The sequence below is a fragment of the Ranitomeya imitator genome, chromosome 3, assembly GCF_032444005.1.
Source record: "Ranitomeya imitator isolate aRanImi1 chromosome 3, aRanImi1.pri, whole genome shotgun sequence".
Taxonomy (NCBI): domain Eukaryota; kingdom Metazoa; phylum Chordata; class Amphibia; order Anura; family Dendrobatidae; genus Ranitomeya; species Ranitomeya imitator.
The window spans coordinates 10,062,114-10,077,232 of NC_091284.1; the positions used below are offsets into that span (position 1 = coordinate 10,062,114).

The window sequence follows — 15,119 nt, forward strand, 5'->3', positions numbered from 1 at the left end:
GACTGCCAACGCTGCAAGTCTGTTAATGGCACAACACGGCAGTGATAATGCCCAGCACCCTGTGAGCAGGAAAGGCACGCGCGCCCCCCAGAGCCCGTAATACAGCGGCTGATATCGTGTAACGTCTGGGGGTTATATCAGTGCTACAAGGCTGATATCTGTCACATATACTGTGGGTACAGAGTCTTTATGTCTTTATCCTTGTCTGCACAAACAAAAGATTTCACAGGTCACATCATGAAAACACTTCGGAAACTCATAAAGTAGAACGATAGAAGGTGAATTATTAATCTGCGTTATCTGTACAACCTGAAACGTCTCCATAAAGCGAATCCTGATCCTGAGATACACAGCCGGTGATTTGCAACAATAAGGTTGCAGAGGTCTTGAGACAGTCCACAGGTGTTCTCCATCATGAGATATTTCCTGTGTGGCCCCTTGGTAATGAGACGCCTTTTTACAGACCATCAGGTGAACCAGCTGATATTATTTTAGTGGCAGGATTGCTCCTAATTGCTGATAGATCTCAGCCAGTGTCAGGACTTTCCTGGGCTTTTTGTTCCTCTTTTTTCATGTGTTCAATACTTTACAATGCGTCATTTCTCATTTCACTTAATTTATGGACATCTCTGGTGATTTCTTTCCTGTGTTGGATTGGATGGGTTGTTACCGATATATGGGGAGTATTTCATGTCAATAGCAGGTTTACCATAGATTTACTGAGAACACTGGTGACGTGTTCAGTACTTATTTCACCGGCTCTATGTCCCCCATCCTGGCCAGTATGTCCACCATCCTGTCCTCCATGTCCCCCATCCTGGCCAGTATGTCCCCCATCCTGGCCAGTATGTCCCCCATCCTGGCCAGTATGTCCCCCATCCTGGCCAATATATCCCCCATCCTGGCCTGCATGTCCCCCATCCTGGCATGTACAGATGCTTCTCACTAAATTAGAATATCAACAAAAAGGTCATTTATTTCAGTTCTTCAATACAAAAAGTGAAACTCCTATATTCTATAGAGTCATTACACACAGTGATCTATTTCACGTGTTTATTTCTGTTAATGTTGATGATTATGGCTTACAGCCAAGGAAAACCCAAAAGTCACTATCTCAGTAAATTAGAATAATTAACAGTAAACACCTGTAAAGGCTCCTAAGTGTTTATAAAGGTCCTTAGTCTGTTTCAGTAGCTCCACAATCATGGGGAAGACTGCTGACCTGACAGATGTCCAGAAGGCGTCACTGACACACTCCACAAGGAGGGGAAGACACAAAAGGTCATTGGTAAAGAAGCCGGCTGTTCACACATTACTGTATCCAAGCATTGTAATGGAAAGTGGAGTGGAAGGAAAAAGTGTGGTAGAAAAAGGTGCACAAGCAACCGGGATAACCGCAGCCTGGAAAGGATTGTTAAGAAAAGACCATTCAGTAATGTGGAGGAGATTCGCAAGGAGCGGACTGCTGCTGGAGTCATTGTTCCACCGCACACAGACGTGTCCAGGACATGGGCGACAAGTGTCACATTCCTTGTGTCCGGCCACTCATCATGGCCAATACCCAAAGTCAGAAGTGTCTTACCTGGGCCAAGGAGAAGAAGAACTGGACTGTTGTCAGTGGTCCAAGGTGTTGGTTTCAGATTAAAGTAATTTTTCACTTCATGTGGAAATCCAGGTCCCAGAGTCTGGAGGAAGAGTGGAGGCCACAATCCAAGCTGCTGGAGGTCTGGTGTGAAGTCTCCACAATCAGTGATGGTTTGGGGAGCCATGTCATCTGCTGGTGTAGGTCCACTGTGTTTTATCAAGGCCAAAGGCAGCGCAGCCATCTACCAGGACATTATAGAGCACTTCATGCTTCCCTCTGCCGACAAGTTTTATGGAGATGGAAATGTCATTCTCCAGCAGGACTTGGCCCCTGTGTGTAATGATGGTGGAAGCTCGTGATTCCTTCTAGACCCCCAAGGATTAAATGTGTCTATATACTTATATTTGGTACAGGTAGAATGTCCCCATCGGCTGCAGCTGGCTAGGAAAGAGTTAACTGTAGTGACCAACCCCAGTGTGAGGGGGAAGTTACAGGTAGTTCATGGGAAGGCAGCAGGGATAGCCGACTGCTAAGGAGAAGCGTGAGCTCCATATTCGTGATAGCAGATTGCCACAAATACCTTTTTGTGTGATTCCATCTAATGGCCAAGGGCAATCTGGAGATGGACGTCGGGGGCCAGGGGCACACACAGCCTGTAGAGCTAGATAGAAAGATGGACTCAGACTACATGTAGCAGAAGGTATCGCAATCCAGAAATGCTGCAAGAGGTGAAGATCCCCAAGGGCTCGGAGAGCCAGGAAGGGGGATATGCCACACATCCCGAGAACCAGGGCTAACATATCCGGTACCTCATCCTTTATACCTGTTTGTAAATATTGTACATTCTCTCAGTAAAAGTTTGTTTCATATGAACCACCGGTCTCCTGGACTGTTTGCTGCGCTGATTCCAGAAGAGAGATTCCTGGAGTCAGAAGAGGCCGGAAGTAAGTGGAAAGCACCACCTACATAGGAGCTCACTGGGACTGAGACACTCCTTGTCTGTAGGATGCCAGAGCGAGTGGGGACCAGAGCTCGCCCACCACGACCTCGCTTGGGTACCTTACATTTGCACACTGTGAAAATACCAACACCTGGTGTAAAAACAACAGTATCACTGGGCTCGATTGACCTTAACCCCATAGAGAATCTATGGAGTATCATGAAGAAGAGAGACACCAGACCCAACAATGCAGACGAGCTGAAGGCTGCTATCAGAGCAACCTAGGCTTCCATGACCCCTCAGCAGCGCCACAGGCTGATCCCTCCATGCCACGCCGCACTGATGCAGTAAAGGTACCTTCACACTAAACGACGCTGCAGCGATCCAGACAACGATCCAGATCGCTGCAGCGTCGCTGTTTGGTCGCTGGAGAGCTGTCACACAGACCGCTCTCCAGCGACCAACGATGCCGGTAACCAGGGTAAACATCGGGTTACTAAGCGCAGGGCCGCGCTTAGTAACCCGATGTTTACCCTGGTTACCATCCTAAAAGTAAAAAAAACAACCACTACATACTTACCTACCGCTGTCTGTCCTCGGCGCTCTGCTTCTCTGTACTGGCTGTGAGCACAGCGGTGACGTCACCGCTCTGCTTTCCGGCCGCTGTGCTCACAGTGAGTGCAGGAAAGCAGAGCGCCGGAGGACAGACACCGGAATGTAAGTATGAAGTGTTTGTTTTTTTACTTTTACGATGGTATCCAGGGTAAACATCGGGTTACTAAGGGCGGCCCTGCGCTTAGTAACCCGATGTTTACCCTGGTTACCAGCGAAGACATCGCTGAATCGGCGTCACACACGCCGATTCAGCGATGTCAGCGGGAGATCCAGCGACCAAAGAAAGGTCTGGCCTTCTAGCCCCGACCAACGACATCACAGCAGGATCCAGATCGCTGCTGCGTGTCAAACTGAATGATATCGCTAGCGAGGACGCTGCAACGTCACGGATCGCTAGCGATATCGTTTAGTGTGAAGGTACCTTAAGTGATGCAGAAGGAGCCGCGACCAAGTATTGAGAGCATTTACTGAACATACATTTCAGTAGGGAACATTTCTTATTTTATAATCATTTTTCAAGCTGGTGTTATAAAGTATTCTAATTTACTGAGATAATGACTTTTGGGTTTTCATTGGCTGAAAGCCATAATCATCAACATTAACAGAAATAAACACGTGAAATAGATCACTCTGTGTGTAATGATTCTATAGAATATAGGAGCTTCACTTTTTGTATTGAAGAACTGAAATAATTAAATGTCCCCCATCCTGGCCTAGACGCCCCTTATCCTGGTATATATATGTCTTCCATCCTGGCCTACATGTCCCCCAAGCTGGCCTGCAGGATAAGATACGAAGTAATAATAATAATCTTTATATAGCGCTAACATATTCCGCAGCGCTTTACAGTTTGCACACATTATCATCACTGTCCCCATTGGGGCTCACAATCTACATTCCCTATCAGTATGTCTTTGGAATGTGGGAGGAAACCGGAGGAAACCCACGCAAACTCCCTGCAGATGTTGTCCTTGGTGGGATTTGAACCCAGGACTCCAGCGCTGCAAGACTGCTGTGCTAACCACTGAGCCACCATACAGAGCTAACCACTGAGCCACTGTACAGCAGAATAGTGACTGCAGCTCTGGAGGATTAGACCTGGTGTAACAGCAGAATAATGAGTGCGGCTCTGGAGGTAATTGGAGGATAAGACCTGATGTAACAGCAGAATACTGAGTGCAGCTCTGGAGGTAATTGGAGGACGAGACCTGATGTAACAGCAGAATAGTGAATGCAGCTCTGGAGGTAATTGGAGGATAAGACCTGATGTAACAGGAGAATAGTGAGTGCAGCTCTGGAGGTAATTGGAGGACGAGACCTGATGTAACAGCAGAATAGTGAGTGCAGCTCTGGAGGTAATTGGAGGACAAGACCTGATATAACAGCAGAATAGTGAGTGCAGCTCTGGAGGTAATTGGAGGACGAGACCTGATGTAACAGCAGAATAGTGAGTGCAGCTCTGGAGGTAATTGGAGGACAAGACCTGATATAACAGCAGAATAGTGAGTGCAGCTCTGGAGGTAATTGGAGGACGAGACCTGATGTAACAGCAGAGTATTGAGTGCAGCTCTGGAGGTAATTGGAGGACAAGACCTGATATAACAGCAGAGTAGTGAGTGCAGCTCTGGAGGATAAGCCCCGATGTAACACGTCCTCGCGCTCCCTGGTGCAGACTCCACTTCCTGATGTAGCAGAGCTGGATAGATTGCGGTAGTCTCCCGCCTGTAGTAGATGTCAGTGCAGTTTATTCCTTTAGGATTGTTGCCATTCCTGGTGACGACATTTCTCGTAGTCACCTATAGGGCGGCGCTATAACCGTTCCCTCCATCTCCCAGGTCGGGGCAGGGGGAGGCCGAGATGTCCCTGATTTGCCTGTCGGACTATGAAGCTTACGCCAAAGACCATTTACCTAAAGCCAGCTGGGAGTATTACGCTGCGGGAGCCGACGACTGCTGCACCCGGGATGACAACCTACAAGCCTTCAGGAGGTGAGAGGCGACTCTCGGGGTTGTCAGAGCTTAATGCGCGCCGGGTATTTACTGACGCTCTGCTCCGCAGGATTCGTCTGAGACCCCGGATGCTGCGAGACGTCTCAGTAATGGACACCAGGACCACCGTCCTGGGCACCGAGATCAGCTGCCCCATCGGGATCGCACCTACAGCCTTCCACTGCCTGGCCTGGCCCGACGGGGAGAAGAGCACAGCCAGAGGTAGGGACCTCATAATACCCAGGTTATACCAGCGTGCTCCATATCACTATAAAGGAGATGCCCAGGTTATACCAGCTGTACATATATAATTATATACAGGAGATGCCCAGGTTATACCAGCTGTACATATATAACTATATACAGGAGATGCCCAGGTTATACCGGCTGTACATGTATAAATATATACAGGATATGCCCAGGTTATACCAGCTGTACATATATAATTATATACAGGATATGCCCAGGTTATACCGGCTGTACATACAGTGCCTACAAGTAGTATTCAACCCCCTGCAGATTTAGCAGGTTTAATAAGATGCAAATAAGTTAGAGCCTTCAAACTTCAAACAAGAGCAGGCTTTATTAACAGATGCATAAATTTTACAAACCAAAAAGTTTTGTTGCTCAGTTAAATTTTTATAAATTTTAAACATAAAAGTGTGGGTCAATTATTATTCAACCCCTAGGTTTAATATTTTGTGGAATAACCTTTGTTTGCAATTACAGCTAATAATTGTCTTTTATAAGACCTGATCAGGCCGGCACAGGTCTCTGGTGTTATCTTGGCCCACTCCACAAGTTTTCAATTGGGTTAAGGTCAGGAGACTGACTAGGCCACTGCAACACCTTGATTTTTTGCCTCTTGAACCAGGCCTTGGTTTTCTTGGCTGTGTGCTTTGGGTCGTTGTCTTGTTGGAAGATGAAATGACGACCCATCTTAAGATCCTTGATGGAGGAGTGGAGGTTCTTGGCCAAAATCTCCAGGTAGGCCGTGCTATCCATCTTCCCATGGATGCGGACCAGATGGCCAGGCCCCTTGGCTGAGAAACAGCCCCACAGCATGATGCTGCCTCCACCATGCTTGACTGTAGGGATGGTATTCTTGGGGTCATATGCAGTGCCATCCAGTCTCCAAACGTCACGTGTGTGGTTGGCACCAAAGATCTCGATCTTGGTCTCATCAGACCAGAGAACCTTCAACCAGTCAGTCTCAGAGTCCTCCAAGATCATGAGCAAACTGTAGACGAGCCTTGACATGACGCTTTGAAAGTAAAGGTACCTTACGGGCTCGTCTGGAATGGAGACCATTGCGGTGGAGTACGTTACTTATGGTATTGACTGAAACCAATGTCCCCACTGCCATGAGATCTTCCCGGAGCTCCTTCCTTGTTGTCCTTGGGTTAGCCTTGACTCTTCGGACAAGCCTGGCCTCGGCACGGGAGGAAACTTTCAAAGGCTGTCCAGGCCGTGGAAGGCTAACAGTAGTTCCATAAGCCTTCCACTTCCGGATGATGCTCCCAACAGTGGAGACAGGTAGGCCCAACTCCTTGGAAAGGGTTTTGTACCCCTTGCCAGCCTTGTGACCCTCCACGATCTTATCTCTGATGGCCTTGGAATGCTCCTTTGTCTTTCCCATGTTGACCATGTATGAGTGCTGTTCACAAGTTTGGGGAGGGTCTTAAATAGTCAAAAAAGGCTGGAAAAAGAGATAATTCATCCAAACATGTGAAGCTCATTGTTCTTTGTGCCTGAACTACTTCTTAATACTTTAGGGGAACCAAACAGAATTCTGGTGGGTTGAGGGGTTGAATAATAAATGACCCTCTGAAAAGACTTTTCACAATTTAAAAAAAAAATAAACAAAGAAATAACATTCTTTTTTGCTGCAGTGCATTTCACACTTCCAGGCTGATCTACAGTCCAAATGTCACAATGCCAAGTTAATTCCAAATGTGTAAACCTGCTAAATCTGCAGGGGGTTGAATACTACTTGTAGGCACTGTATATAATAATATACAGGAGATGCCCAGGTTATACCGGCTGTACCTATATCATTATATACAGGAGATGCCCAGGTTATACCAGCTGTACATGTATAAATATATACAGGATATGCCCAGGTTATACCAGCTGTACATATATAATTATATACAGGATATGCCCAGGTTATACCACCTGTACATATATAATTATATACAGGAGATGCCCAGGTTATACCGGCTGTACATGTATAAATATATACAGGATATGCCCAGGTTATACCACCTGTACATATATAATTATATACAGGAGATGCCCAGATTATACCGGCTGTACATATATAATAATATACAGGAGATGCCCAGGTTATACCGGCTGTACCTATATAATTATATACAGGAGATGCCCAGGTTATACCAGCTGTACATATATAATTATATACAGGAGATGCCCAGGTTATACCAGCTGTACATATATAATTATATACAGGAGATGCCCAGGTTATACCGGCTGTACATGTATAATTATATACAGGAGATGCCCAGTGTCATGGATCAGGGTGACCTTTGGCCAGCACACGGCTATCACATGTGCAGGGGGGCTTATTTTAGTTATCCCTCCACTGCTACAATGTGATGAAAAAAACACACACAAGGCTATTGACCTCTTAGTTTACAGCAGGGGCTTATTTTAGGTATCCCACTGCTCTTCAATATACCACGAACTGCAGGGATTTATGTATATCCCGCTTTACAGTTCTGCTTGAACTTGCAGCTCTCTGGCGCCCCCCTTACTCTCAGGTCAGTTTAGGTACTGCACCTAGGGTAATTAGTCACCAGAAAGGCTGCCTGCTATGTACTGGCTATTGGGCACGCTGCAGCGAGGCGATATAAGTACTCCCACTCAGGCAGGAACAATAATTATCAACGCCGCAGTCGCTACAACGACTCCCAAAGGCACAGCACACAGTATGCTGCCACCAGCTTCGATTAAACGGGTCCGAAGCTAACCCAAAACAGTAGCGTAATTCCCTTCAGAAGACAGGGTAAGTTTTAGAGCAGGAAAAACAAAACTAGTATTTTATGTATTTTACTCCGTTAAAATTAAGGCAGTGTTTATAAAAAGATGTTACAATATGAGACAATTGAAAATATGTACAAGGTAATTATAAAAATAACAGGGGTTAAATGAGAAATTAACACTTACATGTGTTCAGGTCATTTCAGGCAAAACCAGGCTAGTGACCGGAGCTCCCAAATGTCCCAATGCATCAGGACTGGCAGTGAGGGCTCCTCAAGTCAGACTCAGACAGACTCTGAAGGCTGGGTAAAGTGGAGTCACTTAAATAACCACAGCCTCGTGACATCACTAACAGGGCTGGTTTCCTCAGACCCTCCTATCTCTTCAGTCTTACTAAATTTAACACAAGTTTTTCTAATGCCTGTATCTCCGCTACAGAACATGTCAGAATCATAACACTCCCAGCATTCATCTTGTATTAACATTGGCGTTCTAATGAGACCAAATTTGGGCTTGATAGGATGCATGGTTCCAGAGAAATCCATACTCTGTCCCTGTTGGAACTAGAAGCCCGCGTTTACCGTGGCGGATAGATCCGCCGATGGAGATTCACAAACTGGACGTATTATTTTCCTAGCCTAAACCGCTGGCCCAATATCTCACTATAATGGAACAAAGGACTTCTTGCCTTTAAAGAAGGAGATCAGACCAATTTCTGCTGGAGGAAGATTTGAGCCGACACATGCGATTGTAAAATTTCTTTTGGGAGGGGCATGAGGAGTAAGTTGCTCAAAGTCAGGAATTTGCAGCAAGAAGCAATAAAAGCTCTTCTACACCCATTGAAAAGAAAAGCTAAACCCTGAAGTATAGGGGGATCAACGCCCACCCTATAGGTGCTGGCAATGAGAGACTAAAAATTATATTATACATTATCCTCGCAATCTGCCGCTGGTCTTATCAATGGTTATCAGAGCTTTACTCCCCCGAGAACTGTAAATCCCTAGTGGTCTTGGGTGGTGAGATGCCGTGGCCCTGGTGGTCCAGGGGTGGAGGACGGTTGGTTGTCCCTTCTGCTAGCCCTGCATGTGACTGCTCTGGACAGTGATGTGGATTTCCTTCTCTTCTGTCCCTCAGCGGCAGAGACCCTGAACCTGTGCTACGTGGCCAGCACCTACTCCACCTGCTCCGTGGAGGAGATCGTCACCGCCGCCCCTGACGGCTTCCGCTGGTTCCAGCTCTACGTGTATCGGGACCGTAAGCTGTCGGAGAAGCTGGTGCACCGGGTGGAGGCGCTGGGATTCAAGGCTCTGGTCCTCACTGTGGACGTCCCGTACACCGGCAAGAGGAGGAGCGACATCCGCAACAACTTTCGACTCCCTCCGCACCTCAAGGTTAAGAACTTCGAGGGAGTTTTCGAGGTGAATGTCTCATTATTTTCCGTTCATTTATAATTACCGTATATCCCTGGTGTCTGGTGGGCTTTCTTATTGTGTCCCTGGTGTCTGGTGGCTTTTCCTATTGTGTCCTTGGTGTCTGGTGGCTTTTCCTATTGTGTCCTTGGTGTCTGGTGGCTTTTCTTATTGTGTCCCTGGTGTCTGGTGGCTTTTCCTATTGTGTCCCTGGTGTCTGGTGGCCTTTCCTATTGTGTCCTTGGTGTCTGGTGGCTTTTCTTATTGTGTCCTTGGTGTCTGGTGGCTTTTCCTATTGTGTCCCTGGTGTCTGGTGGCCTTTCCTATTGTGTCCTTGGTGTCTGGTGGCTTTTCCTATTGTGTCCCTGGTGTCTGGTGGCTTTTCTTATTGTGTCCCTGGTGTCTGGTGGCTTTTCTTATTGTGTCCCTGGTGTCTGGTGGCTTTTCTTATTGTGTCCCTGGTGTCTGGTGGCTTTTCCTATTGTGTGCCTGGTGGCTTTTCCCATTGTGTCCCTGGTGTCTGGTTGGCTTTCTTATTGTGTCCCTAACAATGATTGGTGGGTTTCTGATGTTTCGCCAGGAACATTGTGGCCCCGATAATTATGGGGTCCCAGTGAACACTCTGGACCCGTCCATTAGCTGGAAGGATGTTCATTGGCTGAGAAGTCTGACTCTGCTGCCAATCATCATCAAAGGGATTCTGACCAAGGAGGACGCGGAGCTGGCGGTGGAGCATGGAGTGCAGGGAATCATCGTGTCCAACCACGGCGGCCGGCAGCTGGACGGGGAGCTGGCCACGGTACGTCCCACGCCTCCCCGGTGTCAGGTGGAGCCAGCGGTCGTCTGAAGCTCTCAGTACAGCTCAGGCAGAATGCTTTACCCTGCAGCGCTGCTTGGCTCAGCGGAGTCTTTGCGCTTTACCCTGCAGCGCTGCTTGGCTCAGCGGAGTTTTTGCGCTTTACCTTCCTGCTCTGCATTTTATCATCTTGCGGTGCCTTTTGTAGGACCAGGAGCCTCCGTCACCCCCATTGGTGGTCTATACCCATAGAGCCCCCCGATACTAACACCAGATATAACGTTAGTGCTCCTTTTCACTTGTGAGAAATACGTGCGAGTATCATGTTAAAACCAAGCACTGTCGCCGGCACTGCAGAGCGGAGAGTGCGGCTGCATGGCTACACATGGAGCTGCATGCTCCGCTCCTGAGTGCCGGCGACAGAGCTTGCATTTAACATGTGAGACACGGACGTATTTCTCGCAAGTGAAAAGGAGCACTAATTTGTGGTCTCTGACCCACCAGGGCTGTGGTTGCCCCTGACCCTGTCTAGGACTTGTGTCCACAGATTGACGCCCTGTCGGAGGTCGTGGACGCGGTGCAGGGTCGCATCGAGGTCTATATAGACGGGGGGATCCGGACAGGGAGCGACGTCCTGAAGGCTTTGGCCCTGGGAGCCAAGTGTGTGTTCATTGGCCGCCCCATTGTGTGGGGTCTCGCATACAAGGTAGGAGAACCTTCCTCGCGGCCCCTCCGCTCGCACAGCAGATATTGGGGTGCAGCCATTACCCGGCTTCTGTCTTACACCAGGGAGAAGAAGGCGTCCGGGGGGTGCTGCAGATCCTGGCTGACGAGTTCCGCCTGTCCATGGCGCTCTCCGGTGAGCCTGGGAATCTGGGCTGCCGGGATCCACTGGGATTATTTTAGTTTAATGCCAGATAATCAGATCGGTGACCCACTGGGTTCTGGATTACAGGAGTGTTCCTGGGATCTGTCACTTCTCCATTCTGCTCCGCAGGGTGCCGCAACGTGTCCGAGATCAACCGAAACCTCATCCAGTTCTCTAAGCTCTGAAGCCGATCCTGACGGGGAAGGACGATGATGACTGCAGCTCCGCGTCCCTCCTTCCTGAGAGTGCGGCCCCTCCATCCCAAGAGTGCGGCCCCTCCATCCCGAGAGTGCGGCCCCTCCATCCCGAGAGTCCGGCCCCTCCATCCCGAGAGTGCGGCCCCTCCATCCCGAGAGTGCGGCCCCTCCATCCCGAGAGTGCGGCCCCCTCCATCCCGAGAGTGCGGCCCCCTCCATCCCGAGAGTGCGGCCCCTCCATCCAGAGAGTGCGGCCCCTCCATCCCGAGAGTGCGGCCCCCTCCTTCCCGAGAGTGCGGCCCCTCCATCCCAAGAGTGCGACCCCTTCCATCCCGAGAGTGCGGCCCCATCCATCCCGAGAGTGCGGTCCCCTCCATCCCGAGAGTGCGGCCCCTCCATCCAGAGAGTGCGGCCCCCTCCATCCCGAGAGTGCGGCCCCCTCCTTCCCGAGAGTGTGGCCCCTCCATCCCGAGAGTGTGGCCCCTATATCCCGAGAGTGTGGCCGCTCCATCCCGAGAGTGTGGCCCCTCCATCCCGAGAGTGTGGCCCCTCCATCCCGAGAGTGTGGCCCCTCCATCCTGAGAGTGTGGCCCCTCCATCCCGAGAGTGTGGCCCCTCCATCCCGAGAGTGTGGCCCCTCCATCCCGAGAGTGCGGGCCCCTCCATCCCGAGAGTGCGGTCCTCTCCATCCCGAGAGTGTGGCCCCTCCATCCCGAGAGTGTGGCCCCTCTATCCCGAGAGTGTGGCACCTTCATCCCAAGAATGCGGCCCCCTTCATCCCAAGAGTGCGGCCCCTCCATCCCGAGAGTGCGGCCCCCTCCATCCCGAGAGTGCGGGCCCCTCCATCACGAGAGTGCGGCCCCTCCATCCCGAGAGTGCGGCCCCCTCCATCCCGAGAGTGCGGCCCCTCCATCACGAGAGTGCGGCCCCCTCCATCCCGAGAGTGCGGCCCCCTCCATCCCGAGAGTGCGGCCCCCTCCATCCCGAGAGTGTGGGCCCCTCCATCACGAGAGTGCGGCCCCTCCATCCCGAGAGTGCGGCCCCTCCATCCCGAGAGTGCGGCCCCCTCCATCCCGAGAGTGCGGCCCCTCCATCCCGAGAGTGCGGCCCCCTCCATCCCGAGAGTGCGGCCCCCTCCATCCCGAGAGTGCGGGCCCCTCCATCACGAGAGTGCGGCCCCTCCATCCCGAGAGTGCGGCCCCTCCATCCCAAGAGTGCGGCCCCTCCATCCCGAGAGTGCGGCCCCCTCCATCCCGAGAGTGCGGCCCCTCCATCCCGAGAGTGCGGTCCTCTCCATCCCGAGAGTGTGGCCCCTCCATCCCGAGAGTGTGGCCCCTCCATCCCGAGAGTGTGGCCCCTCCATCCCGAGAGTGGGGCCCCCTCCATCCCGAGAGTGCGGCCCCCTCCATCCCGAGAGTGCGGCCCCCTCCATCCCGAGTGCGGCCCCCTCCATCCCGAGTGCGGCCCCCTCCATCCCGAGAGTGCGGCCCCCTCCATCCCGCGAGTGCGGCCCCTCCATCCACAGAATGGAGCCCCCTCCATCCCGAGAGTGGAGCCCCCTCCATCTGAGATGAGCCGGTGATATTTCTGTGCCACTTTCTCTCTTCTGATTCTTCACTTCTGGATCAGTTCTGGACTAATGGACCTGAAGTATCTGATTACCTGGAGATTGTTCTATAAATCTACGCCTTAGTTGGCACAGCCTATTCAGCCGCCACATCTAGTCCGCCGCCATCGCCAGGTTCTAGGTCACATGAATATTAATGATCTTATCTCAAATAAAATCTAGAACTGTGAAAAATGCTGAAATAGACGAACCGAGATGAAAGGGAATTCTCATTATTGGGGGCATTTATACTCCAGTGGCTACAAGAGTCAAGACAGGGTCTAGAATAGGCAATAGCTAAATCAGGAACATCCTCAGATCATCGCTCTTACAAACACTAACTCTAGAATAGGAATCTAGGAACCTTTAACTTGTCAGTCGACACAATACTTTATTGACATAGCCATGTCTCACATTATCTGACAAGTTATGGACTGAAAACAGGAATACATTACCAGAAGTACCATCAGTACAGGAATACAGCACTAGAACCACAATCAGTACAAGAATACATATCGCAGACTGACGGTCACTTCCAAACAGAAAACAGGTGTGAACAGGTGCAAGATAAGAGCAGCCATCTCCATATATAACCAACAAATAAAGTAGCACTCGGTACCGCTATAAAATGCAAACATGAAATATGTGATATTGGAATTGTATTGTATTAGTGCTCTAAAAAATAGATAAAAATGAAGATACATAACGCATAAATTGGTTAATTTATGCATGGCAAACTCGAACGACAAGGTGATCCTCTTTGCTGGAAACCTAACCTAATATGAAACCTCTCCTGGGCTGCACACCCACAATTATATGGATAGATAGGATCCTGCTTGAAATCACCATAGGCTGATAGGTGGAGTGCTCAGGAATACATCACCAGAACCACCATTAGTACAGGAAATACAGCATTAGAACAACCATCACTACAGGAATACAGCACTAAAACTACAATCAGTACAGAAATACATCACCAGAACCACCAATAGTACAGGAATACATCACCAGAACCACCAGTAGTACAAGAATACACTAAAACTACAATACATACAGGAGTACATCACCAGAACCACCAATAGTACAGGAATACAGCATTAGAACCACCTCACTACAGGAATACATCACCAAGCTTAGTACAGTGATCAATTACAATGTCAGGTCAGCCCGATATACACTTGTATTGCATGAACCTACAACACCCAGTATGTGCTTAACCATGGTAAGGAGATACTGCAGGGAGTCGGTGTTACCAGCCATCATCAGACTATGGACCATACAGCAACCACAATACTGATGAGACGCTGGCCGTATCACAAATAAACACATCCAGGTACCTTACAAGTGACATCTTTTCTGATAGGAGTTGTTCTCTTTTTTTTCCATCTGCAACTTGTCCAGACACCATGATGACTTTTCACAGCCCCAGCCCTTCTCTGCAGACTTCCGTCTTCTCCGGTCTTCGGCAGCACATCCCGACACAATGCCTTTAAAAATAACTGCATGACAATAATTATCTTGAACGTAAATATCTGCCCCACAATGTATCCCTGAATAATTGCCCCTCACTGTGCTCCCTGCACAAAATATCTTTCTTTTGAACTTCAACCACTACACTGTCCGCCGTTACTAGCTGTAACCACTACACTGTCTTCCCTTATTAGCTGTATGTTGTGAATTCTGTGGCAGAGCTCCCTCCTGTGGTCACAAGTGGTACTTCGGCTGGTTCTCTCTGTGAGCTTCCGTTGGTGGAGGAAAGTGGTACTGCGGCTTCTGAGTTTCCTTCCTCAGGTGATGTGGTGAGGTCGTTAGGTGCTGCTCTATTTAACTCCACCTAGTGCTTTGATCCTGGCCTCCAGTCAATGTTCTAGTATTGGACCTGTTTCCTCCTGGATCGTTCCTGTGGCCTGCTGCTCTGCATAGCTAAGTTCCTCTTTGTTATTTGTTTGCTGTTTTTTTCTGTCCAGCTTGTCAATTTGTTTTTTTTCTGCTTGCTGGAAGCTCTGGGACGCAGAGGGTGTACCTCCGTGCCGTTAGTTCGGTACGGAGGGTCTTTTTGCCCCCTTTGCGTGGTTTTTGTAGGGTTTTGTGTTGACCGCAAAGTTACCTTTC

General features: G+C 49.5%; 3 protein-coding genes across 4 annotated transcripts in view; all 3 read left to right on the forward strand.

Annotated features, from left to right (window-relative positions):
* HAO2 (hydroxyacid oxidase 2) overlaps nucleotides 1-12,985 on the forward strand; it is a 61,005-nt gene extending 48,020 nt beyond the window's left edge. Inside the window, exons 2-8 of one of the 2 annotated variants that reach the window (XM_069760456.1) lie at nucleotides 4,976-5,128; nucleotides 5,199-5,350; nucleotides 9,266-9,549; nucleotides 10,121-10,339; nucleotides 10,884-11,042; nucleotides 11,126-11,195; nucleotides 11,334-11,528. In XM_069760456.1, the coding sequence (XP_069616557.1) occupies nucleotides 4,998-5,128; nucleotides 5,199-5,350; nucleotides 9,266-9,549; nucleotides 10,121-10,339; nucleotides 10,884-11,042; nucleotides 11,126-11,195; nucleotides 11,334-11,389 (1,071 nt within the window). In that variant the 5' untranslated portion in view covers nucleotides 4,976-4,997 and the 3' untranslated portion in view covers nucleotides 11,390-11,528. Of the gene's footprint in view, nucleotides 1-4,975; nucleotides 5,129-5,198; nucleotides 5,351-9,265; nucleotides 9,550-10,120; nucleotides 10,340-10,883; nucleotides 11,043-11,125; nucleotides 11,196-11,333 lie in introns of both variants that reach the window. The other variant, XM_069760455.1, reaches the window with a different exon arrangement.
* LOC138671511 (uncharacterized) lies at nucleotides 11,417-11,983 on the forward strand. Its single transcript, XM_069759686.1, has one exon. The coding sequence runs from the start codon at nucleotides 11,417-11,419 to the stop codon at nucleotides 11,981-11,983; it is 567 nt and encodes a 188-aa protein (XP_069615787.1).
* Nucleotides 12,164-12,970, forward strand: LOC138671512 (uncharacterized). Its single transcript, XM_069759687.1, has one exon. The coding sequence runs from the start codon at nucleotides 12,164-12,166 to the stop codon at nucleotides 12,968-12,970; it is 807 nt and encodes a 268-aa protein (XP_069615788.1).
* Nucleotides 12,986-15,119: the final 2,134 nt, after the last annotated feature.

What these genes read in the sequence shown, in the direction of transcription:
- LOC138671511 (XM_069759686.1), top strand. Translation starts at nt 11,417, where the DNA reads ATGACTGCAGCTCCGCGTCCCTCCTTCCTGAGAGTGCGGCCCCTCCAT.
- LOC138671512 (XM_069759687.1), top strand. Translation starts at nt 12,164, where the DNA reads ATGCGGCCCCCTTCATCCCAAGAGTGCGGCCCCTCCATCCCGAGAGTG.